The sequence below is a fragment of the Taeniopygia guttata genome, chromosome 12 (assembly GCF_048771995.1).
Source record: "Taeniopygia guttata chromosome 12, bTaeGut7.mat, whole genome shotgun sequence".
Taxonomy (NCBI): Eukaryota; Metazoa; Chordata; class Aves; order Passeriformes; family Estrildidae; genus Taeniopygia; species Taeniopygia guttata.
Genome location: NC_133037.1, coordinates 14,922,268 through 14,947,882, shown reverse-complemented (window position 1 = coordinate 14,947,882; position 25,615 = coordinate 14,922,268). Strand labels below are relative to the sequence as shown.

Genomic DNA, 25,615 nt, shown 5'->3' with positions numbered 1-25,615 from the left:
GCCAGAATATCTCTGGTTCCTTGATGTTTAATGGTTTAAAGCAGCTCCTTGACAAGGGCTGCTCATGTAAAACATTGGAGTACTGGAGGCTTGGTTGTGCATTATCATCACCTGCTTCTGTTCTAGTGCTATAAATAGATCTTTTGTACTGGTGCATTTTTCATCTTAGTTCTCCAGTAATTTGAAATACTGTTCTGTAATTCTAGCATTTTGTATAGTAGGGAGGGATGGGACATAGACTGATTGAACTAGAGAATAAAGTTAAAACAGCATTTTGTCAGAACTCTTCAAAATAAGGGTAGTGGGACCTATTAAGTGTTTTTTCAATCTTAGCATTCCTGAGCTTTATAAAGATTTAGCATACATTGTTACTGTCTTTGATTTTTTTTCCAGATACTTATCTGTTGTCTTTACAAATAAGTTGTTTTTATGTGAACATTCCCTTTATTGAATATGAATTCCTTTGCTTTTCACTATTGGCCTAGTTCTCATGCTGTCTGAAGGTTGCCACTTTAACCAGTTCTGCTTCTTGTTATATAGAATGGAACTTATAAAAGCATTCATGCCATGGCCAAGGACATAGATCTTCTGGCAAAGAATGCCAAAACCTACAATGAGCCTGGATCCCAAGTATTCAAGGTTAGTTTCAGTTGTTCATAGTGTGATTTAAGTTCAGATTTTCTTGACTACTTTCTATGCTGGTTGATCCTTAAATAAGTCTTGAATATAAAGCTCTCAAGACCCTGTTAGCGTTTTTTAAAAATAGCTTTTAGTGGGTTTTTCTTTTTTATATTGCTTTTAGTAGAATTGGGGAGCAACAATGACAAAAAATGAGCTTGAAGCTGCTCAGCTCTTCTATTCAGTTTTTTCAGGCCACAGCAAAAATACTGTGTGGGAGTATTTCAGGCAGACTTTGTTCCATGCTTCATTTCTTATGCAAAATTTTTTTTATATCTAAATGTAAAAACACCTTCATCTTTGTTTTAGATAGCTGGATATATCTGATTACAGTATTATTCACTTTCAACATTAAACAAAAAAAATATTTTAATTGACAGGATGCAAATGCGATTAAAAAGATATTTAATATGAAAAAGGCTGAAATTGAGCACAGTGAGTTGGCCAAGTCAAGTCTCCGAATCAGGTACTGCAAATAGAGTTCTTTCTATCATCTCATATAAAAACCTCTGTTGACATTCCCTTAATTGTGCTGTGGAGAGTATAGTGGGAAATAATGGCTGGAAAACTTAGATTAGTGTTGTTTCATAAGTTGTATGTTGGTTAAAATAGTTCCTGAAAGAATGCTTTTTCCATTGAAATACTTCTGTGGTGAAACATTTTTGTGATATTCTTGATTATGAAAAATAAGTGTCAGTGGATCTTTAATAAGTTATGGCCAACTTCCACCACATGTTTATAAGTTAATAACAGAAAATGAATAGTGAGGAGCAAGATTTGTTTTATTGAAAAGTGCTGGATATTCTTGAACCTCGTTAGGAACTGAAACCAAAGGGCTCACAGTTAGGTAGGGGCAGAAACATAGGAACAGAGCCTTGGGCAAAAGATACTTAGAGGGAAGTCCACTCTTGTTTGAAAAGCAATTTTAGCTATGAAAAGAGGCACAGGAACCTGACTGGATTTATTAATTAGTGAAGCAGAGATTTGGCCCTGAATATGCAGGTATAAAACACCTGATAAGAGTTGATAGCTCTGTTTGTTTCATGGGATGATTTTACTTAAGAAACAGCATTTTCTTCCTGTGAAAATCCATAGTGTACAGAGGAGCGATGGAATCATTATAAATGTTTATAAACTGAAATGCAATTAAATTTCTTCTCATATAAACATTTTGTTTATGAGTAACACTCAAAAATATGTTTAGTTATTATTTGCCCATGTGAGCTGTGTCATTTATCCCAATAAAGTTAAGAAATGTCCAGCAAGTAATTCAAAGAATTGGGAAACTTAACAAGGTGGAATCTTGTTATCTGTTGGAGCTGTTTGCTGGTATTTGGTGCTGGGAAACCACTGTTGTCATTTCCTGCAAAGGTTTGTACAGTACAACTGGAAACACTGTCACTGTTACTTAACTGAAAGGGAGTTTAATTTTTTCTATGTATATGGTGCCAGTATTAAAAGTGTTGTCTAGAATTATTGTGTGCAAGAAGTGGAAGTTGCCTGGTTGATTTTTACTCTTGCTTGGTGTTTTGAGAAGTGGTTTTTCTGGTTGGTTTGTTCAGCATCAGCATCCTTCCTATGGCTGAGTGAATCATTGTTGGAGCATATGAAAATAAAAAGCAGAAATACTCATTAAGGAGTAATTCCTGACACATAGGTGAATAATTTTCCTTTGTGAAAGTATGTGTAGTGCCAGAAGACTTTGATTCTACAGACACATGCATATGTCTTTGCTGTGCAGTAAGAAGCATAGAGGTTTTCTGTTTAAATTGTGATTGGATTTTATTTTTCTCACTGTATTGGCCATTGATGAAGCTCAGCATGTCAGGGTGTGTGTCATTTATTTCTGAGGCTCAGTGGTTTTTCTTTAAAATCTGATTGTATAAGAAGGGATGACAGATAAATCACACTGATATTTGTTAGCTGAATTCCTCTCTTGCACTGCCAATCCATTTCCACTTCTCAGCTGCCTTATTCTAGATGTTCTCTTGTGTATTGTGCTCTCAACAGAACTTCAAATCCTGAAGTAATCTATCAGAATCATTGACAGCTCCCTCCTTTGTTTCTCTAACTTGGGAGGAAAAAATAATGCCTGAAGCAGGCTACAATGATACTGGGCTGAATGCGGAAAAAAATGGGATGAGAGAAGTGTCATTAAAACCAAACCTTTCACCTGCTGTTGTGTATTTCACTGGTTGCTTTTTCTGTTGAACCATTTTTTTTTTCTTTGTTTCTTTCTCAAGAATCTGCTTCACAGAACCATTATTTTTATTTAAATTTCATAAATGTTTAATCGTCTTAAAGGGGAGTTCTTTACCTATTGCTGATTTTGAGTAGAATTCCCTCATAAGTTCACTTCAAGTGCATTTTCTGTATTTTTCTTCTAAATTTAGATCCGTTGTTCTTTGTCATTCATGTCTCAAACTCAAATCATCATAATGCTACTAACCTAAGCTTTATATGTTGCCCCTGTGTCAAAAATTCTGGTTTTTATTGCAGAGCTCATTGTCTCCTTTGCCATAATAAACTGCTCTTTGTGGGTGCATTTAACTGTCCTCCCTTAAAGCGACAAAATTGAATTGTTTGATAACATGCACTGTCAGCCAACCTGACAATGACTTTAAGTGCTGATAAAACATGACTGGACCTGTGTGATTGGCTTTATCTGGATGCTAAGGAACATTTTGTTGGCTGTTTTCACTGCTGATTAGGCTGAGCTGTGTGTACAGCTATCAATGCTTGAGCTTGACGTTACTTTCCTCTGACTTTATAAACAACATCCACATAAATGCTGAAGCACTGAAAGGATCTCAGTATTACTTACCTTTTAGCTTCCAAACATCTGTTTCTGAACCTTTTGGCTGATCTATCAAAGTGATTCTGTAAAAAGCTTTTTTTCTTGCTGCATCTTTTCATGGGTTTAAGGTGGGCCTGTTTTTTTTCCTCCCCCCTTTCCTTGGCTTGCCTCTCCTGCCTTAAGGACTGCATCAAATTTGGCTGCTTCCAAGCTGACAGGTCCTTCCTCACAGGGTAAAGGCAGTGTTGGGGATGAGAGAAATTCTTCTAACAAATATTATCGGTAAGTAAATTGTGTCCTTGGAGGAAAAGCTGGGTCCTCATCGTATGGAAATGCTAAATTTTGTTTGATTTTCTTCCTCATGCCTGCTGTGGTGCTGGGCTTTGGATTAGGATGAGATTAATGCTGATAAAGACACTGATAGTGTGGTTATTGCTGATTGGGAAGTGTGTGCAGTGCTTCATGCTGGCAGTGCTCTGTGGGGGTGGCTACAGGGGGCACTGGCAGCACAGGGATAAAGCCACCTGGGCTCTCAGCTGTGGCTGGAGCTGCTGCTCAGGCAGAGAACCTGGTTGTGAAGGTGCATCAGTGTGTAGGAGCTCATGGACCCAGGGGCTGGGCCACTGGACAGCAGCACAGCAGCCAGGGTTGGGTCAGGATGTGAGGCTGGAGTAGCTCCCGTGGATCTGCACTGGCAGTGGGGAGGTAAATGACAGCTCCAGGCCCTGTGGCACCTCAGGCCATCAGGGAAGAGGTGCTACAAATGCTTGTGCTCATGATCCAAGCATAGACTTGCACACCCTGTCAGTGGTACTGCAATAAAAATGATCCAGGTGAATGAAGCTTTTTTGGTGAAGAGAGGCAAAGCACGGCAAGGACAGAACCAGAAGTGGCTTCATCAGGCAACAGCCCAGCACCAGCACTGCTGCCCTGGAGGACTGCAGGGACGGGTGGAACTTAAAGTCATGGACTGAAGGAGCTCAATCGATGTTTTAGAGGGATGGCCCATGCACTAAGGAAATGATACCTGTGTGCTTATATCAAAAGGCAGGAAAGGATGTATAGGAGAGTGTAGGGCCCAGGCATGCCCTCAGCCCATCTGCTTTTTCCCACTCTTCACTTGGCTCCTGCAGGACAAGGCAGAGCCCATTTCTGGAGGTGCATAAAGAGCTGATCTTGTAAAAAGGCAGAAAATGTCAGGCACAGCTTATATAATGTGGTATGAAATACTGTGCCCCAGGTTTGGGACAAATGAGAGGGATGCTGAAGAAGTCCTGGTGAGACTGTAGCCAGTGTGGATGCCAGTTTACTCCACCTAAGAAGCATAGGAGGCTGTTTCATGTGCAGGCACTGTGTGTGCTGAAAATGCCAAAAGTGGGGATGAGGGAATGGGAGGAGATAGAATATACAGCTTTTAGTGTGTTGAATTCCTTCCTCTAGACAAATCCCAATAAAACAGGATCAAATAACAAAGTTACCAATTGAGAGAGACTTCCTGTCATTCCCCTTCTCTTGCAATTAATCAAATATTCAAGTATATATAGGACAGAAGGTAGTAGGCTGGAGCTCAGTTTTCTGACTGTGTTGGATGGACCAGCTCATAAAATAGAGGCAGACTCATGGCTTGGTAAGAATTTCTCCTGTTAAAGGCTCCAGCCTTCTTTAGTCACAACTGTGCTCCTGCTAATGGAGTCATGCCTTGTTTGCTCACACACTCTGGGTGACTGTTAATGGTTAATGTGATAACCCTTTCCTTTTTTATTATAATTTTCACTTAATTTTTTTCCATTTTTAAAATGCCTTTCCTTTTTCTCTTTCATAGTAACAAAAGATCAGCCCAAGGGGATCGTTTATCAGCAATAACCATGGCGTTGCAATATGGATCAGAAAGTGATGAGGATGCAGCTTTGGCTGGTAGGAACTGAAATGCAGTTTCTCTAGTTCCTTTCAGTAAAATGTTCACAATGACCAAATCTGTAGAGCTCCTGATGAACTCAGATGCATTTATTTCAAAAATATTTTGCACTTGGTGTATAATTCCTTTGAATCTTACAGCTAGTGAGGTAGGGAAGGCCAAACTTGCTGGCATACTTTGAATTTTCTGTGTTTCCAAGTATTCTTACCCAAGCTTTAGGGAACTGTTGCCTGCTTTTATTCCTTCTAAAATGAAACAGAAGAGGAGATACTGGAGAAAATATTGGGTGCTCCATGCAGCAAAAGAGATTGGTAGTGCTTGAATTGTTTCTTTGGTTAATTTTTTGTTTATATTATTTCTTCATTGATGCTGAAAGTTGCATCTGTTCAATATGTATTATTGGGGCATTTATTTCTTACCTAATAATTGAGTTGTCCTCCACAGAGTTTTCTAGTGGATGGGTATGTAGAATATTTTGGATTTTAGCTCTTGCTGTAAGTAAAAGTATTTTGATTCCTGGTTAGCTCAGAGTTCAGTTATTGCTTCAGAGCAGCTGTTTAATGGGAGGTGTGGGGAGTGTTTATTAGCTGGGTTTTGCTTGTTTGTTAGCTGTTATTTTTTCCAAGTTGCAATGATGTAAAAGCATATAGCTTTTTATGTTTTAGTAATTTAAATTCTTTCTCTGGTTGAACCACTTTCAGGTGCCACCTTTGCTATGGACAGTATTGTAATTTTGTTAAAGACCTCACTCTGTGTTGAAGGTTTCCTATCTTTATTGCATTCACCTAAGAGGCAATGGCTTTTTTTTTTTTGGCAGACCTGTCACCCACTAATATTTTATGTGCTTCCAGTGTACTACTTGGACAGCCCTATGCTGCTAGTCTCTGGGTGACAAGGGTTTTCTTTAAACCAAGGGGTATTATTAATTGCTCTTCTGTCTTATTTTTTTCATTCCTCTTACTCTTGTTAAAATAAATGAGAACAGGGCTGTGTGAGTGAACATTAATAGAACTCTCTCCTGCTTGAAACAGAAAGCTGAATCTTTGTGAGCTTCTTTGGTTGTGGCTGTTGCCTTAGCAATGAACAATATCAGTTTCCAGCTGAGAGTTTATCCTGACAGCTGTAGATGGTGTTTTGGTGTGATGGAGGTTGTAGAACATTTCCAGCTCCAGTGTACAAGGTTGTGAACAGCTTCAGCAGCTCCCTTGCTCCTCATTATAAGTCTCTAGAGGCAGGCATAGGTGCTCATTATGTATTACTTGCTTATATTTAATTCTGTAAACAGGGTGTTTTGTTTTTACTGTCTCATTTAGAGATGGTTTAAGACTGGGTGCTGCTTTTGGTTTTACTGGCAACCATCTTCAGTTGGACATAGAGCATTCATTGTTGTTTGGGTGCTTTGGGAGCACAAAGGAGACAGTGGGGTTTTTTGTGGTATCTGCAAACTCTAGTTGTGGTAAGAGCAGCACAAAAGGGCAATAACTGCCTGTCCCTCTCCTCTGCCATTGCTTGCTGGGGACATGGGACCTGGTGCTACTGCACATTAAAGGAAGGACAGTCTTGGATCATATTGTTTGCTCTGTAAGAGCAAAAATACTATTACTGCAAAAGTAAGAATTTTTCTGTCTTCTAGGCTGAATAATACATTCTTCTTTGGCTCTTGATAGAGCAGGTTTCATATTAGGGGATCAGTACAGTTTTCTAGATATGTAAGAATATATGATGTTTACACATCATTTATAAAGAACATGAATATCATAATGAAAATGTAGCTCTATGTTTATTTATAGCTGTATATTATGGCAATATAGTTATAGAGTATATTTATAAATACAATGTATATTTATTTATAGCTGTATATTATGTAAATATAAAATACAGTAAAACTATAATACATGCTTTCTTTTAGTACACTTTAAAATAACTAACTAATATCTAATTTACTTTGATTTCTTTTTAGGGAATGCCTACTTTCAACACAAAGAAAGTACATTTCTTATTTAGGGTGTTGAACTGGTTTGTTGCTGGCTCACACACAGCAGAGAACAGCAAACACTTGACTAGTTCCTTTGTGTTTTCTCTTTCATAGAAACAAGTTATTCTGCTTTTTCGGTTTGTTTATTTGTTTTGAGTGGAGTACTCAGAACTGAGCAATTTGAGTAAACAGATGAAATTGTTTGAGTAAACTAAAGCATAGTCTAGTTTTTAAGCTTTACCTATTTCAGTGAGAGCTCCAGTGGTTTGTTTCTACCCGAGTTATTCTGTCCAGCTCCTGCTTTGCTAGCTGTGGTGTCATTAAGTGATGCTTATTGGCATCATTAGGGTAATTTTGAGTGTCTCCCCAAATCAGTAATGCACATCTTCATTGCAAGTTTGCACATCTGCTGGTGCTGGTTGTGTTGTAGCTTTGCTTCTGACCCTGGTTGGTCCCACACATGATGTAGATCTGGCGTCGGGCTACAGAGGAGCAATGGCAGCACTGTGTTGGTACAGTCTGAGTGTCCCCTGGCTTTGTCACCATTTCTGTATGTCCTTACTGAACATGGATAGAGAGCTTGGAGCTGTGGCAGCCTCCTGTGAGCAGGAATGGAAATGCCAGCTAGAAACCTGGCCTTAGAGACCTGGGTTTTGTGTAGCTGAATGACTCAGTGTGTCTGCCAGGCTCTCCTTCAGACTCAGAGGGGAAAAGGGGTGAATAATTTAACTATAGAACGTGCCAAGCCATGTAGATTTTATGTTCTGGTACAAAGTGCACTGTTTATGTGACTTGTGTTTTGTTTCTGTTAAAGTTTCTCCTAATTTTGTCTGCAGTAGGTGTTAGCTCTTCATAGCTTTTCTTTCATTCATCCTAATCCTGAAACAAGATAACCAGAAAAGTTTGGTATGAAATTTTTAAATACTACTATGAATTTTTTAGGCTTATTACATAATCATTGTAAAACATTAATTTCTTCTTCATTTGCTGTATATATTAGAAGGGCATCATCAGGCTTTTGTGACAATTTTTTTCTGCTAAGCTTCACAATTTTGTATTGAGCTGTGATTAATATTGTCTAAATATTGCAATAAAGTGCTTTTTTTTTTTTTGTCAGCTTGAGGCTCATTAGATATGTGTTGTGTCATTTTCTTAGGTGTGAATCTGACTGCCAGACAGGGGTTGCCTTTTCTTCTGCTCTAGACCTTTATCCACCAAGAAACCCACTCTGAGTTGTCCTGCTGAATTTCCTGTTTTTCTTCTCTCTCTGTGCAGCTGCTGCTCGTTATGAAGAGGGAGAGTCTGAAGCTGAGAGCATTACCTCCTTCATGGACACTTCTAATCCTCTTTACCAGCTTTATGACACAGTCAGGAGTTGCCGTAATAACCAGGGCCAGCTCATCTCTGAGCCCTTTTTCCACTTGCCCTCCAAGAAAAAGTATCCTGATTATTATCAGCAAATTAAAACACCCATTTCATTGCAGCAGATCAGGTAAGAGAACAGAATGCAAATTACATCTGGTGTGAAACTTTTCAAGTGTTTCTTTTATTCTCAGAATCTTCTTTTATGGTCAGGTTGTTGGTACCTAATGCAGTGTTTGCACCATCTCTCCTCTACATCTGATTGGTGCTTGTTTCAGCTCAGTCTGCATCAGTCTTTAGATCATTTGTGATACATGGCTGCTGTTGAGTTTATTTTTTATTGAATTTCATTTGTAATGTGCCTGAAAATTGCCATATGAATAGTTCTGACAGCTAGGTGTGCAGCAGAGATGAGAAGGTTTTTGCAGAACTCCATTTTTCTTTTTCCCTGTCTGTGATGGCTTGATTACCTCTTACTGCCATGTTTTTTGTGTTAAAAGTCTTCAGTGTGAATTGTAGGAAGATGGTTGCAATTACAATCCTCCTGTCTAGGTCTCTGTGTAACTGTGGAGAATAATTATTTTCATGATGATGTAGCTGGTATGGACTGAAGCCAGCATTTATAAATGTGTGAGCCATGAAAGGTCCATGAGCTGCCAGAGTGCAGTAGTCAGATTAAAGACCTGAGTGAAGTGCGCAGTGTCTTTCTTTAGTGGCTCGAGATAAGCCAGTGTGATGGGTGTGCTGGGTCCTGGGAGCATTAATGGGCTTTAATAGTGCTGCCCAGGCCTCCTGCCCTGTGGCCACTGGGGCTCCAGGCCCTGGCAGTACCATTCCTTCAGCTTCAGTGAGGGACACTGCACCCTCCCACTGCTCATCCTTTGTAACCCACTCTGATGCACGGGTCTGTACATTTTAGTTATGCCATCATACCATCTGTCAGACTTGATGTAATTGTTGAATGAGCGGGGTCTTTGTTAAATCAGAAGCTAACAAAGCTGCTTTTTGGTTTTTTTACATTGTCGGGGTGTTTTGCATGTGCTGGGGAATAAAAGCTGCCACACTAGTTATCTCCATCAGTGGCTTTAAAACATTTTTTCTTATGTCTTGGTACAGCTCTAATAGTGGCAAAGAAAGTATCTTGCCTTGAACAAAGCACAAAATGTACTTGATGAAAAAAAAGAAACAGTGAAATTAAGAATCATTGACAGTTTGTGCCTGAATGTGCCTAAAAGTACTGGCTCAAATTATATATAAACAGATTTGTTTGAGAGAGATTTTCCATTAAAAATACCCTTGATATAAATTACAGAACAAATAACTTGCCATACAGAGGCATCTGCATTTCTGCTTTCCTTACAGTGTAGGCAGGTTGCATCTGGCTGTGTGAGCAGCACAAAAATTCCATACCAGTGTATGAAGAACTGTAGAAAAAGTGACTTTTTGTCTGGGGCCTTATAAAATAAGAAAACGAATCTTTTAGAAATAGTGTTTGAGGCTCACAAATTAAAGTACAATGTAGAATCTAGCATCCTGCAAATTCTGAAATTCAGCTGTCTTAAATTACCTTGTAATCTTCACTTCTTACTGTACATGAAAACCTTGAAGTCATGTATATGTACACTTAATTGATGGGCTTTAGGGAGAACTGAAGCATCATGGCTTTGCTGACACTGCTAATATGGCTTTAGGTATTCAAAACTGCCACTTATTAGGGGTGGAGATTGTTTGTGGGGTTTTGGGGCTTTGGTTTTCTGTGGGGTTTTTCCCTTTTCTTGTTATGGTGGTTTGGGGATTCTTTTGAGATGTACATAAACAGAGTATATCTTCTGTTCCCATATGGGGACAGAAAAGTTCAGTGTCCCAGTGAAAAGCTGAAGGAGATGGAGTGAAGCCTGCCATTCCTGTTTCATGTCTGTTTGGCTCTGGCATCTGGCTGCCTCAGCTGTCCTGCCAGAGTGAGCTGTGAAATGTGTGGCTGTTGCAAATTTTACAGCTAGTTATGTATTTCACGGGGGGGTTGTGTGTGCTAAGTGCAGGAAAAGTCTTTAAAATAATATATGATTGCCAGAGGGAGTGTGTGAGCGTGTTTTGGTTTAATGAGATTTTACCTGTGCCAGCCTCTCAGTCACTTTGAGTGTTATTAACCTCAGTCATTTGAGCTGAGTGCTGATCCTGAGCTGTTCCTGGGTGTGGGAGGTAATCATGCTGATGGCTTTTAGTTGTCTCCTGATTTCCTCCTGGCTTGCTGCTCACAGATCACAGAACAGCTGAGGCTGGGAGGGAAGCCATCCTGCCCAAGCCCTGGCTCTGGCAGGGTCACCCAGAGCCTCAAGTCCAGTCAGGTTTCGATGGTCTCCACAGATGGAGACTCCACATCCTCCCAGGACAACCAGTGCCAGTATTTGACCACCCTCAGAGTAAAAACCATTTTTGTTCAGCTGAAATTTTGTGTGTTTCCATTTGTTCCACTCACCTCTCACCCAGTCAGTGGACACAGCTGAGGTGACCCTGGCTGCCCCTTCATTCCCTCCCACCAGATGCTGAGCACATTGAGGAGAATTCCCTGCCTCAAAGGGAGCAAAGCTCAGAGCTGGAGAACAAGAAAATCCTGTTTAAAAAGAAAGACATGATGCTGTCAAGGCTATGGCTTTGACATGTGGTGAAAGTCCCTAATGCAAAGTTGACATTGCTGGGGAAGAGTCATTCTGTTAATTACAAATAACCACAGGAGCAGTCAGGAAAAGATGCAGGAGAATGTGTTCAGTTACCAAATGCTACATCCTGGCAGGCTTACAAGAACACTGTTCCTTATTAAAATTTACAGTGTTGGGAAGTATCATCCCCTAGGCAAGTGGGTCAGGCTTTTTTATCCCAGGGGAGGAAGGCGTGCCAGGGAATTCCCTGGCAGCAGCTCTCTCTGAAACACATGTGGGAGTACAGGCACTGAAATTGGTACCTTCCTGACACCCCCTGGTGCCTTGTGCTCCTGGGGCTGCAGCTGAGGTTTAAAAATGAGTGGGGATCTGGTGTAAAACACACTTGGGTTTGTGTGATAGCTGCTTTTTGGGGAATTCAAATCAATTTTTCTTAATGAGTGTGATGCTTTTTGGACAGTGCTCTGTGACACAAGAATTTAAATGTTTGCATTTTTGTGATGTGTTGAGGTTCTCTTTAATTTTGTGGTGGCTCTTGGTGGTTTTGAATAGTTATAAATGGTTTGAGTAGACCTTATACTAAATGTCATCACCTGGTCAAGCATATTTTGCCTTATAACTTAAGCAGTTTTATCAATATGGCAAATCAAAAGTGGAACTAATTTTGAAGTATTAGAGACTGGTGCCTGGGCTAAAGTTTGAGGGGTTTATGGAGAACTTCCATGTTTTTGTTTGCTTGATTCATGAATGAGTCAATTGGGAAGAGAAAATGACGTCTCTAATATTTTGAATACACTGTAATTTTTCACTTTATCTGAGGTTTAGGAATTCTTTCATTCCTTTTGTCACTTAATATAACCTATTATTTGGTGAATCGTGTATATTTTTAAAATCTTCTGTTTGTGTAACCAGTTTTCCTACCTTAGCAAGTACTTCCAGTGCATGTTGTATGTTTATAAAATCACAGGTTAAAGTAAAGAAGATTCCCAATATATTTTAGAAACTGTCATCTTCAATAGGACATTTGTCAAATGCATCTCTTAATCCCACTCATTCTTTGTTAGTGGGTTGTTTTTCCCTGAAGAGGCAAGACTAGCACTTCACAATTTCTAAATAAAAGAAAATAAGTTGCATAACTGATCTTTTTTGAATGCTTTTCAGTAGGAAATTTTTAGGCTAAGTGTTTGTCTAATAAATCTTTTGATTATATGGGAAGAGTATGTCTCACCTTCAGTCCTTGCAGATATTCCACCTGGAAGGACTGATGAGTTTGCAGCAGGCATTTTAGGGAGTTAAGTGCCAACTTACAGTATTCTTTTAATTAGTATTCTGGTTTCAACCAACTTAAATGTCATGCCTGTGTTGTTTTGGGCTTAGTGGTCTTATGAAACTGTAGCCTTACTTTTAAACTTTTTTTTCTTAATTTTGTAAAGGTCATTTTGTTTAAAAGGAAATTCTTTCTAGTTTTACTCATGCTTTCAGGTACAGTTAATCCCTGTCAATAATTTTCACAGAAATTTCTGTTAGTTTCTAGCATATAATTTGTGTTATGTTGGCAGTGGCTTTCTGTAGAGCATGAATTTGGTTAGTTTCAGCTTCACTTAGTGAAATAAACTGATCTTTATAAAATCCTTTTTTCCCAAGATTAATGAGATGGCTTGTTAAAAATTTATTGTAAAGCTACACTTCATCCTCTAAATCCAGAGAAGTCATGATGCTTGAGTTCTGCTGAGTTTGAGTATAATTAAATCTGTTCAAAGTACTTATGTAAATTACCTGCCTAATTAATCATCCTGTTTGCTGACAGCAGGACAGAGAATGGTAGGAGAGGAGGTTCTTTGGAGGCTAGAACACAATCGCTTCTGTGCCTGTACGTTTTTCATTCCTCACATCCCTGAGAGAAGTTGTGACTTTCCAAACCATTCAGTCTAAGTCTGGGTTTTTACTTTTGATTCAGGCCTTTGATGAGCACAGCTGTGAACGTAAATTGTTTGTTTAAAATCAGATGGCCTGCACCTTGGTTGTTGGGTACTGGATAAGCAAATGCTGGTAGGAGCAAGCTTGGGGCTGGAAGGTTTTATATTAAATTTATTCCATGGTAGTGAGAATGCTCCATCAGGCAGGGACACATTCAGCCAGAGGCTGCAGAAGTCAGGCTGGGTTTAAAGGTGGTGTGTGAGTGCTGAGTGTGCCAGGCAGGAGGGGGAGGAGGCTGTGTTGCAGCTGTGACAGGCTTTGGGACTTGTGTTGCTGCAGATTAGTATTTTCTGCTGTGTGTAATTAAGTATTGGAAGGTTTAAAAAAGGTGGCTAGAACTTCCAGCATTGTGCAAAAAACCACATTAAGTTAAGCATTAACTCATGTTGGTTCATATGTTTAGCATATGAGAAATGACTTTGTTGTTGTTGTTTTTACTCCTCTTGTAACTGTTTTCAGGTGAAGCGTGTTTGCAGGTGTCACCAATCAACAGCCAGGTGTTTTTTAAGGGAAGGCACAGATTGGAGTGTTTAACAGAAGAGGTGCTGGGAGCTTTTGGTCCTCACTGAAGCTGAGTGAAATTGATGGAGGGAAGGCAGTGCTTGGGGCTGTGCAGAGCTGGCCTGAGGTCAGGGCTCGGCACTGCAGCAGCGTCAGCAGCCTATGCTGCTGCCTCACCTGTACCATCTCACCCCAGTGTGAAAACAGCACTTCAGCCTCCACAAGTTCCAAAATTGCTGAAACCATTCTTTGAGAGATACATTTCCCTAATATAGTTACAAGTGGAAGATGTTACTGAAGAATCAAGAAGTAAATCCCATTTCTGTAGTTAGAGCTCTTTGATTATTGATTTATCGTGGAAATGAGGATATTAAAGAACTGGTTTTCACTGTGTAACTAGAGAGATAGCTGACTAGTATTTCTCTTTTGCAGAACCAAGCTGAAGAACCATGAGTATGAGACTTTAGATCAGTTGGAGGCCGATCTGAATTTGATGTTTGAAAATGCCAAGCGGTACAATGTCCCCAATTCTGCCATCTATAAAAGGGTGCTGAAAATGCAGCAGGTTATGCAGGTATGTGGAGGAGAACAAGCAGAGGGATATAACTTCTCATGTAAACTTATTTCCCTAAAGGATATTTTTCCAAAATAATTTTTAACTAGACCTGTATTTGCAGAAGTATTTCCTTGCTTAGGGGGAAGTATGGGAATGGAGAGCATCATGAAGTGATTTTTCCTCAGCACACCTGCTGCCTTCTGTGATTTCTTTCAGTCACTTTACTCCTTACTGTGACTCCTAACCTAATTAAATTGCGAGAAAATTGATGGTGTAGGGTTTTTTGGAGTTTGCCTTTAATTGAATTAGGCTAAAACATTTCAGATTTCATTGAGTGTTCCAGCTAAGTGCTGTAGTCTGAAATGGTATTGATTTCAATTTGGTTCCTCAAAAGTTGTTCTGTCAGTTAGAAAGAGCAATACTGCTCTTTAATTCTGTTCTGTAAGTGTCCAGCGGTGAGTTTAGCTTCAGGGCTTTATTCTTTTTTCAGGCAAAGAAGAAGGAGCTTGCTAGGAGAGATGACATTGAGGATGGGGACAGCATGATTTCTTCTGCTACATCTGATACTGGAAGCTCAAAAAGGAAAAGGTATCTGCTTCTGTAGTTCCTGCAGGCCATAACATTGCTGCATCTCTTTTCTTTAAAGAGAGTATTAAACCATGTTTTTTAGCATTTGTGTAAGGATTGGTAATTCTGAAACATCATTAAGTGTTGATTCTAATTAATTCAAAACTACTTGCTGACTATTAATTCCCTATTTTGATGTATTAGTTGGCAGTTGTCAACATCAGTAAGTAAAATGGGCACTGTAGTTGCTCTGAACTAGACGACTTTGTCAGTGGATTTCAGGATTTTTTGGGGAGAGTTGTTCTATTTTAGCCTGATAAATAGATAAAGTGATTCTAAGAGGTTGATTACTTAGGGTCCTGTAACAAACCAAATTCCCAGTGGTTTTCAGTAGACTCTTCTATTGAGCATAATGATGCCTTTTGGAAGGTATTCTTTATGGTGATAGCTGTTTTGTAATTAATACCAGTGATGCATTTCACTCCAGCAAGAGGTAGTTTCTCTAGTCTGCCTTGTGGTGTCATTTGAAGTAAAGTCTAGCTTAGATGATGATATTGCAGTGGTAGCAACAGCCAGTGGGAAGTTGCAATTCAGCATCTTGCTTTGGCGTTGCTTATGAACATTGGCTTCTTGGACATTTAGTTTTTGTTTTGTCAAAGGAACAACAGTTGTGGGGAGAGGAAGGGAATGGAGTAGAGCATCAGCAAAGAGTCACTGAAGAATAATTAAATAAGTGCAAAAATGTACACTCATTAGAAAGCTTCAGAGAGAAAATATGAACATGGATTTAGGAGATGGTGCAGTCTAGGAATGCTGGGAAGAAGAAATATAATGGAAAGGAAAGGCAGACCACAGAACCAAGTAATCAAGAAGGAACAAATGGCAAAAATCACTAGCTTTATGATCTTCAGATTCAAAAAGAAGTACCTAATCAAGCAAGTCAAATTGTCATCAGTGTCCTTTTAACCCCATGTTGCTTTTGATCACCTTGTGCCAGACTACTAAAATGCTTAAAAGGAAAAAAATCTGTCAGGACCTGTCATCTAAGAACAATGAAAGAGGAAAGGGAACAAGGGATTTCCTGTGTTGGTAGGCAAGGGAGATCAGAATGCTTAAAGTGCACCTGAAAATTCTTTTGATGTTGTCAGTTTGATACTTGTTATTCATTCATTTGCTGAATGATAGCAAGGAAAAGATCATAAATGCTGATGATCACAGAAGTGAAGCAATGAGAGGAATTCCAAAATGTTGTTGGGAAAGGAAACCAATAACCCATGCAAAATGCATCCTGTTGGGAAAATAACAGTTACCCAGAAGAAAGTTGTAATGTCGCCTTTTATGTATCAGATGCATGACATGAATCTTGAGTATTGGCAGGCATTCTGCTGTTTCTGCTTTGGCTTTACTTTGCCTGTGTCTGTTGAAATGATGAGAAAAACCTGGAAACACTTCAAAATGGGGGATTTGGCAGCATGTCTGTGTTCTGGCATTGCTCACCTACTAGTGGGAACAGCTAACCATCGTTTGCCAACAGTGGTAATGTTTAGCCTGTAGAACATATATTTTGAATTTTCTTTGTTGTTAGTTTTTTTTAGTTATTTTGCTGATCTCACCAAGGAGTAAGAGATAGCTGAGGCATGAGACTGTGATGGATTAGGTATATTTTAAATGTGTAATGAAAGATCCACATCATGGGAAATCTGTGTTGCAGTTTGGTTTCTAATAAGTAGTACTGGGATATTTTGCATGTTCTGCAATTGAAGGTAGTTTTTGTGGTGGTTGTTGTCTTTGCAGATAATGTAAAGCCAAAGTTATAACTACCTGAATAAGTCTTGAGGAGATTGCAGATTGGAAGCCTGTGTACAAGAGCTTTGTAGTGAGTGTATTGCTGAGTGCCAAAGTATCTGAGCTGAGACTATACATTATTGACATAAATATTCTTCTCCCTCATTTGATTTGCTTATAGGCCATGTACTATGTGTGCAGGGAGCTATGTACTTTTTTGTGATAAGCTGTATCTTGGTTGTGCTGTATGATTTCCTGAGACAACCATAACAGCTACACACAAGGTGACTGTAACATTTGTGGGGATAGCCCATACCATTTTCTATCTGGGTTTGCAGTCTTGGTGAGCTTTATTGACTTCGGATTTAATTTGGATTGACAGATATTTAAGCAATTCTTTAGAAAGATGTAATAGACTACATCCTTGATGTACTTGCTTGGTACTGAAGAATGTACAAAATTACTCTGAGATAAATAGCTCATGTCTTTGATATTCTGTGTTCACCAGAAGTAATCATGAAAGTCCTGGCTGGTGGTTTTTAACCAGTTCACTCTGGATCTTGAGCTCTTGGATTCAGATGCCTGATCCGGACTGCTCTGTTTTCTCTGCATCTGGAAAGTGCTCAGAGCTCCTTTTGGCCTTTGCACTTTGAAAAATGAGTTAGTTGGTTTATTTTGTAGAATACTTGAACTCAGGGTCAATGAGAGACCAATCATCTGGAGGAGTAATTTCCTGTTTCTGTGTCAGGCTTGTGATTGTGATGCTGTTGTCATTTGCAATTTCTGGTCTTAGTGTTGAACTTCTTGTGTGTGTTTAGGTGGTTCTGGTTGTCTTTTCATAGTAGAAGATAGCATAATTTTGATATTAGTGTTGGAAGTGGGGATAAGAGCCCCTGACATTTATTCTTTTCCTTTGTGTTCTTCTTAACCCAACAGCAAAAAGAACATCCGGAAGCAGCGGATGAAGATCTTGTACAACGCGGTTCTGGAAGCTCGAGAGCCCGGCACAGGCAGGCGGCTCTGTGATCTCTTCATGGTTAAGCCATCCAAAAAGGACTATCCAGACTACTACAAAATTATCCTGGAGCCAATGGACCTGAAGATGATAGAGCACAACATCCGCAATGACAAGTACGCGGCGGAGGAGGCCATGATCGAGGACATGAAGCTCATGTTCCGCAACGCCAGGCATTACAACGAGGAGGGCTCCCAGGTACTCCCTGGGGTCAGCAGCCAAGCTTCTCTGCTGCTCAGCAGCCATAAACTGCCTTTAGGGTGGTTTCACTTCAACTGTTACATGTATTATTTATTGCAATTGTGTATTGGACTAAAGTAGAAATACTCAGAACTTCTGAGAAAGGGTGTTTTCATGGAAGTGGAGAGGGTAGGAGATCAGACTAGAAGACATGACTTGTTCAGCTTAACCATATCCCTTTCAGACTCATTTTGCTTTCATTTACAAGTATATTGTTGGGTGTGCCTATATTGTAATGTTCCTCAGGCAGTAGGAATGATGTGAAACAGGGTGGTGATAGGAAACCTCCAGCTGTTTCTAATAAGGAACTTGGTCAGCAGCTGCTCTTCATCACCAGGATTGAGTTTGAAGATCCAGGACTGTTCTAGTCCTTTGTGCCTTGATGGAATCTCAGTGGTTCAAGGGATCTTTCATTGCTCAGCAGAAGAGTTTGATGAGGAAGTTGATAACACATTTGCCCCTTTGTAGTCTTTGGAATAGAGATGCATCTTAATTGAATAATTTTTTCAATGTTTGTAGCTCCCTGATTTAGAGGGTGTCATCAGTTCTGCTTACCTGTAAAGAAAGGCTTATTTATCAAAGGTACACTTTAAATAAAATACTCCATTTTGCTTTCAGCTTTTCCAAACTAACACTGAAGTGTTTCTTAGGAGCTAGTTCTTAACTAGTAAACACAGTAAACCTGGTTTTGGTTGGATTTTGATTACTTTACTGATTAATAGGTGTACAATGATGCCCATATGCTGGAAAAGATCCTTAAAGAAAAAAGGAAAGAGCTGGGACCCTTGGCTGAAGATGATGATGTTGCCTCCCCTAAACTAAAGCTAAGTAAGACAAGCTTGTACATTGCCTTGTCTCATTTCAATACTTACAACACAATCTGTTCACAAAACAGGTGAACAGATCTTCCTTTTAGACATAGACATGTTCTGCACAGTTGTTATCACTGACAAGGAAAGTAGAATTGTATTTTCAAAACCTTGGTAGCAATGGCATATCTGTACTATACAATAGAATTAAGTTGTTGCATGTAGTGTTTGCTAAGAAAAGTAACTTAAAGTGAAGAAAAAAGACTTGGCAATGGGTGGAAGGATTAAGATTTAGTCATACAGTATTATCCAAATGTTAGATGGTGCATTATGTGCTCAGTCAAGTAATGGGCTTCTCAAACTGAGCAAATCTCTTCATTTCACTGGTTAAATGTCTGGGATTCCCACAGAATGATTTAAAAAAAGTGAACTCTGTTTGGCAGTTTATTGAAAGCCATGAAGAGCCTGGAAGTGAAGTTCCTTGAGCTGTTGCACTTACAACCTTGCTGCTACTCAGATCTTATGTTCTCTTAATATGTGTTCAGAACTGAGCAAACAGAGATGGATAAAATTGCACAAAAGCCTTAAAGAAAATAACTGCACACCGTCCTGCAAATTAAATGTGCGGCTCCTAGATAAAGTACAGGTGTAGAGTTAGGCAGTCTGTGCAGTGCAGTAACAGAGATTGTGAATTAGTCAAAAAGCCAACCTGATAATCCCATGGGAGGCCTTAATTTGCATTTTACTTATAATAATCCTTTTTAATTTGGCATAAACATGTCATAAAGGAATCTGCTAATATTTTAAATACTTAATTTTAGTGATAGCAAAACCATGTGATGACAGGATTTTTAGCAGCTGCAGAGACAAATTTGTGGAGTGCTGTAAAACCAAAATGAGCTTAGAGGAGTTTGTTAATGCTGTTAGGCAGAAAAATATGTTTTCCATGCTGAAGCCTAAGGAGGCCTTTGCCAGGTGAAGCACGGAGCAACATATTCTGTGTTTGCCAAAAAGAATGTTAAAAAAAATCATAGAGTTATGGAAAATAAAGGGAGCTGCAGCTTGGAACAGGCTCCATGAAGTGGTTCTCCCATGAACAATTCCCTGGTGGAAACTAGAGATGGACAAAGAAATGTGCAAGTTCTCAGCTTTTTCATTTTAACTCCTTTTTTGGTTTTGTCGTGTTAGGTAGGAAGAGTGGCATCTCTCCCAAGAAGTCCAAGTACATGACTCCAATGCAGCAGAAGCTGAACGAGGTGTACGAGGCCGTGAAGAACTACACGGACAAGCGCGGGAGGCGGCTGAGCGCCATCTTCCTGCGCCTGCCCTCCCGCTCCGAGCTCCCCGACTACTACGTCACCATCAAAAAGCCCGTGGACATGGAGAAGATCAGGAGCCACATGATGGCAAATAAATACCAGGATATTGACTCCATGGTGGAGGACTTTGTCATGATGTTCAATAACGCTTGCACGTACAATGAGCCGGAGTCTTTGATTTACAAAGATGCCCTGGTCCTCCACAAAGTTTTGCTTGAAACGCGGAGAGAAATAGAAGGAGATGAGGATTCTCATGTGCCCAACGTCACTTTGCTGATTCAGGAACTTATCCATAACCTCTTTGTATCTGTTATGAGCCACCAGGATGATGAGGGCAGATGCTACAGCGACTCCTTAGCTGAGATTCCTGCTGTTGATCCTAACTTCCCAAATAAACCTCCTCTGACTTTTGATATTATCCGAAAAAATGTTGAAAATAATCGCTATAGAAGGTTGGACTTGTTCCAGGAGAACATGTTTGAAGTGCTGGAGAGGGCACGGAGAATGAACAGGTGAGCAAACCCTTATTTTTCAGGTATCTTTATCACAAGGTTTGCATTTAATGTTAGACTAAGGCTGAAGTTTTTTAAGGTGTTCACTTTCCTTGATATGGGTGTTTGGAAAACTAAATCTCAAAAGCTCTATCAGGTCTTCAGTGGAACATTTGCTTTGATTTGAGAACAAGGAAGAAGTTAGTTTTCTGCTAAGAGATTGTTTTGACAATAATCTTCCAAAAGAGCACGTTATGACAAAAAGCTTTCTGCTAACTTTCAAATTGAAAACGTGAAGAGAGCTGTTCTCTAACTGTTCAGATAGTGTATTACTCTTTTGGAGCAGTCACACTTGGGTGAGTTATGGTAACACCATGCAAAAACTATGAACACTTGCAACTTCTCGTAGTGTTTTGCTTGAATTCAGAAGCCTTTTTGGGAATGTTCAGGTGAGAGCTTGACTGTGAAGAGAGGAAGTAAAAAATTATCTTAAAACAGTACAAAGAGGAGTATGAATAGTTAAAATAAGTGAGTTTTGTTAATAGTACTGTCATTACTCAAGCTTTCAGAAGTTAAAAGATTGTAGAGGTGCAGTGGCAAGTAGCCTTGGTCACAACTAGCTATCTTTGATTTTCCTGGCATTTCAGGACTGGTGTATACCAAAATAATGTTGTGGGTAAACTATAATGCAAATTGACAGTGGACTAATAGATGAAGCATCACTTAATACTTCATGGCTTCAAGCCATTCCCTCAGCTTTCAAGCTGCTGGTTATGAGGAAGCAGAGAAATCTATTGGTAGAGTGAAACTTTCAGTTGAAAAGAGTGGTGATTGATGGGTGTGTTTAGGCTCCTGTTTGACCCTTCACAAACTGTGGTTTTACCCTGTTGCTCATGTTTTTGTACAGGACTGATTCGGAGATCTATGAGGATGCAGTGGAACTTCAGCAGTTCTTCATTAAAATTCGAGATGAACTCTGTAAAAATGGGGAGATTCTGCTGTCACCTGCTCTCAGCTACACCACCAAGCATCTACACAATGATGTAGAAAAGGAAAAGAAGGAAAAGCTGCCCAAAGAAATAGAGGAGGATAAGCTCAAAAGGGAGGAGGAGAAGAGAGGTAGATACTCTTGTTTCATTAATTTTGAATGTACCAAATGAAAAATGTACCCACACATATAATGTCCTGCTGCAGCTTTGCCTGCTGAAAGGACCTCAATAGCCTGCTTGTCTCCCAGTCTTTTATTTTCAAGTTATGAGAGATTTATTTTATTTTGATCTTTATCATCCAGGCCAGAGAGCTTTTAATAAAGAGATGTAGGTAGATATTATCCCTATGTGAACTCTTTAATCAGAATACATTGGGGTATGAGTATTCTTTCAAGGATATTATAAAATAAAACAATTTACTTTTTACTTTAGCTTTCTGCTGATAATAAACTTAACAATGAATATTCCCATTGATCTCTTAATCATTTTGTTTTTGACCAATACTGATAGTGTTTGCATGGTCTATGATCATGCTTTTAACACTGCTGAAGAACAGAGGTTTGATAAGCCTTTTGGCTACTGTGGATGTGCAGAGGAATGGGCTTGCACAATTTTGTTGGGCATGAAGCATACCCTGAAGGTTCTTTATTTCACAGTTCCTGGTTGTTTGTCAGTGCTCCATTGTGCACCATGTTTAAAGGAATAAATAAGCTCTCCAATTGCACCTTTCCACAGACAGGAGCACAGCTGTTGGCAATTTTGTCCCCAAATTATCTTTCTAACATGGTTCATCTTCCCTCATTGATGTCAGCAGCAATAAAGCCTGATTATTCTAGGCTCAAAGTGAGGCACTGCCATCAAGAATCTTGGCTAATATGGAAATGTGACATTACTAACATCTGGTTTTCCCTTTCTGAAATAAGAAGCTGAAAAGAGTGAAGATTCCTCTGGATCTGCTGGGCTGTCAAGTTTGCATCGGACCTACAGCCAGGACTGCAGCTTCAAGAACAGCATGTACCATGTGGGGGATTATGTGTATGTGGAGCCTGCAGAGACCAGCCTGCAGCCTCACATCGTCTGCATCGAGAGGCTGTGGGAAGATTCAGCTGGTAAGGATGTCCTTCCTGCAGGAAAACACTAGGGTGAACTTATTATCGTTTTAAGCTTCTAATTTCATTTTTTTCCTGTGTACATGTTACTTATTTTATTTGCAGAACTGTTTGAACCAGTGAGAATTTTTTTGTTGCTGTTTCTGAGTTGCTTTTTTCCAAAGGATATTACAAATAGAAAATTCTTGGGCCATCATGAGCTTTTTTTGGTGTTCATTTCTGCCTACCCTCAAATTGTACCCTTGCAGGGATGGGATTCTTAGTGGGATGGACTCCTTGTAATTCAGGTGCAGAACACTTTTTTTCTGTGCTGAGAAATCTGAAGCAAAGATGGGCACAGGTTTCCTTTGATTTAGAAAAATAGTACATATTTGTAACTTCTTTATAAATCATTGTTATCAATTTGTATTTGTCATCATGCAAATTTTCACAGCATAAAATGAAAGAAATAGTTATTAAAAAGTTAAAAACAGTTACCTGAGATTGATTAAATAATCAGGTGATTGTTGTGTGGACTTCAAAGCCATTTCAAGGCCTGAAAGTCGAGATGTATAAAGAAAGAATGAATTTCTTCTTTATTTTGCTGAGTCAGGTTTTACAGGAGAAATAACAATTGGCAGGCTTTTTAAAAAAACTTGTTTTCCTTTTCTGAAAAGTTGAATATTGCCCTATTTAGAAGCAGATTTCTCCTAGTATAAATGACTACATAGCTATGTGATTAATCAGTCAATTTGTAATTGTTATTGACTCATGTACTAGAGATTGTAATTTTACATTTTTTTTCTTTCTGTCTCACTTCTCTTTTTTGTCGCTGTTTTCTGTTTTAAAGGAGAGAAATGGCTCTATGGCTGCTGGTTTTATCGACCAAATGAAACTTTCCATCTTGCAACACGAAAATTCCTGGAGAAAGAAGTTTTTAAAAGTGATTATTACAGTAAAGTTCCTGTTAGCAAAATTTTAGGCAAATGTGTAGTCATGTTTGTCAAGGTGAGAGACTGTTCAGACTAATTTATAAAACAAGTAATGCTTTCTGCCATTTCCTGTAGAGCTGTAGGCACTCTAACATAGAGACATTCCACTAATACCTAAATTAAATAGGACTTGCTTCTGTGGGCTGTTTGGATCTTCCTTTGCTTCCTGAGATATGTGGTTCACCCAGGTGATGGAGTTCCCCTGTGCTGGTTGATTTGTGTTTGATTTGGTCACTCCTGGCTTGGTGAATGTGCCCTTTTCCCAAGTCAAAGCTCAGAAATCTTGTGAAGGTGATTTCAGGCTGCAGATCTTGTATTTGTTAAAGCACTGGATTGGGAAATGAATAAAACCTAACTCTTCTCACATGCCAACCTGTACTGAATTAGCTCATTCTCCAAAGGAAGAGAAGGAGCTAATGGGATTTCTTGTTTGTTGTTATTCTTAGTAAAACTTAGACATCAAACTGTAAGAAGAGAACTCAGCAAAAGGGGTTTTTTTTGGCTGAGAAGCATAGAAAAAACTGAAGCCATGAGAGGGTGTTCACTGTGTGGGGTGTGAATGTTGCTGAAATATTTCATATTTTTCCTTCAATCTGCAGGAATATTTTAAATTGTGCCCTGAGAACTTCAGAGATGAGGATGTCTATGTGTGTGAGTCACGCTATTCTGCGAAGACAAAGTCTTTTAAAAAGATTAAACTGTGGACTATGCCTGTGAGCTCTGTCAGATTTGTCCCACGAGATGTGCCCCTGCCTGTAGTCAGAGTTGCTTCTGTGTTTGCCAATACAGACAAAGTAGATGAGGAGAAACACAGTGAAACCCTGGAGGACAGTAAGGTGGGAGAAAGTATCCTTCATCTTGAAAAGGTAAGCAAGGGGAACATTGGTTGTATTTGACAGATAGAGAATGACAAAATATTAGCCCTCATGGCTTGGGTTTCACCACATCCAGACACAATAAAATATAAATGAGTATAATATTTTTGTTATAAATGGTATTACAGACATTTGTAAATTAACACAATCAAACTATAAAAAGACAAAATATAAAATAATGAACTGTGTAAATATTTGTTACAAACGTCTTTCTTGTGATCATATGATGGGGTTGGTTTGGTTTTTTTACCACTTCAGGAAATTACACTTTTACTGCAAAGACTGCCCTAAGCCTAAAGAATTAAAAGTCTAATTTTAGTTCATGGCAGTGCTGAAATGCTTTGTTGTGTAGTATTTCAGGAAACCAGGCAGTAGCTAGGCAGCAGTAAGTAATAGATAATGTTCTATTGTTTGTGGCCTGTCTGTGGTTGATAATTAAGTAGTTTATTGTCAAAATGATTAAGAGTATTTCTGTCCAACATAGTGGATAAAATGTTCATTTATTGTACCTAGAATAAGAAAACAAATAAATTTAGGTAAGTGCATTTAACTCAGTTAAACTGAATTAGTTTTGTCTGAAATAAATTTACAGCCATGAAAAAAGAGACTCATAAAATAGCATAAATCACTGAAAAAAACTGAAAAATCCACTTTGAAGTTTCTAACAGAACCTGAGAACACAGTACCCAGCACACCCATTGTCAGCTGTTGTCAGACACCTAGTGTGTATTAGTATATTTATTCACATCATGGCCAAAGATGGAATTAATTATACTGAGAGAATGAAAACTCATAGGATCTGTTCCTTCCATACCTTGGTGAGACAGCCTGCGTTTCCTTGGCTTTCTGGAATCCCAGGCTGAAAGATGGGATTGAAAGATGATGTAGAAAAAGAAAATAAGGAAATTGAGTGCACAAAAAAAAGGAATTGAGGCACAATTTGAGTTTTTACTAAAAGGTAAGAAATTAAATAGGGGCAGATGGTATGAATTTGTAAGCAATATGTGGAGTGTTGACATTATTGTAT

The 25,615-nt window shown here is 39.1% G+C and overlaps 1 protein-coding gene across 16 annotated transcripts in view; it reads left to right on the top strand.

Moving 5' to 3' along the window:
• The window catches only part of PBRM1 (polybromo 1), a 56,389-nt gene that overhangs the window by 8,795 nt on the left and 21,979 nt on the right, over positions 1 to 25,615 (top strand). For 12 of the 16 annotated variants that reach the window (XM_030283133.4, XM_072934729.1, XM_030283131.4 and 9 more), the window contains 14 exons: positions 541 to 639; positions 1,059 to 1,144; positions 3,659 to 3,757; positions 5,298 to 5,389; positions 8,641 to 8,857; positions 14,295 to 14,436; positions 14,909 to 15,006; positions 17,707 to 17,983; positions 18,748 to 18,853; positions 20,023 to 20,665; positions 21,552 to 21,763; positions 22,557 to 22,742; positions 23,572 to 23,729; positions 24,313 to 24,579. In XM_030283133.4, the coding sequence (XP_030138993.1) occupies positions 541 to 639; positions 1,059 to 1,144; positions 3,659 to 3,757; positions 5,298 to 5,389; positions 8,641 to 8,857; positions 14,295 to 14,436; positions 14,909 to 15,006; positions 17,707 to 17,983; positions 18,748 to 18,853; positions 20,023 to 20,665; positions 21,552 to 21,763; positions 22,557 to 22,742; positions 23,572 to 23,729; positions 24,313 to 24,579 (2,682 nt within the window). The remainder of the gene's footprint in view (positions 1 to 540; positions 640 to 1,058; positions 1,145 to 3,658; positions 3,758 to 5,297; positions 5,390 to 8,640; positions 8,858 to 14,294; positions 14,437 to 14,908; positions 15,007 to 17,706; positions 17,984 to 18,747; positions 18,854 to 20,022; positions 20,666 to 21,551; positions 21,764 to 22,556; positions 22,743 to 23,571; positions 23,730 to 24,312; positions 24,580 to 25,615) is intronic. The other 4 variants (XM_030283137.4, XM_072934732.1, XM_030283128.4 and 1 more) reach the window with 1 other exon arrangement.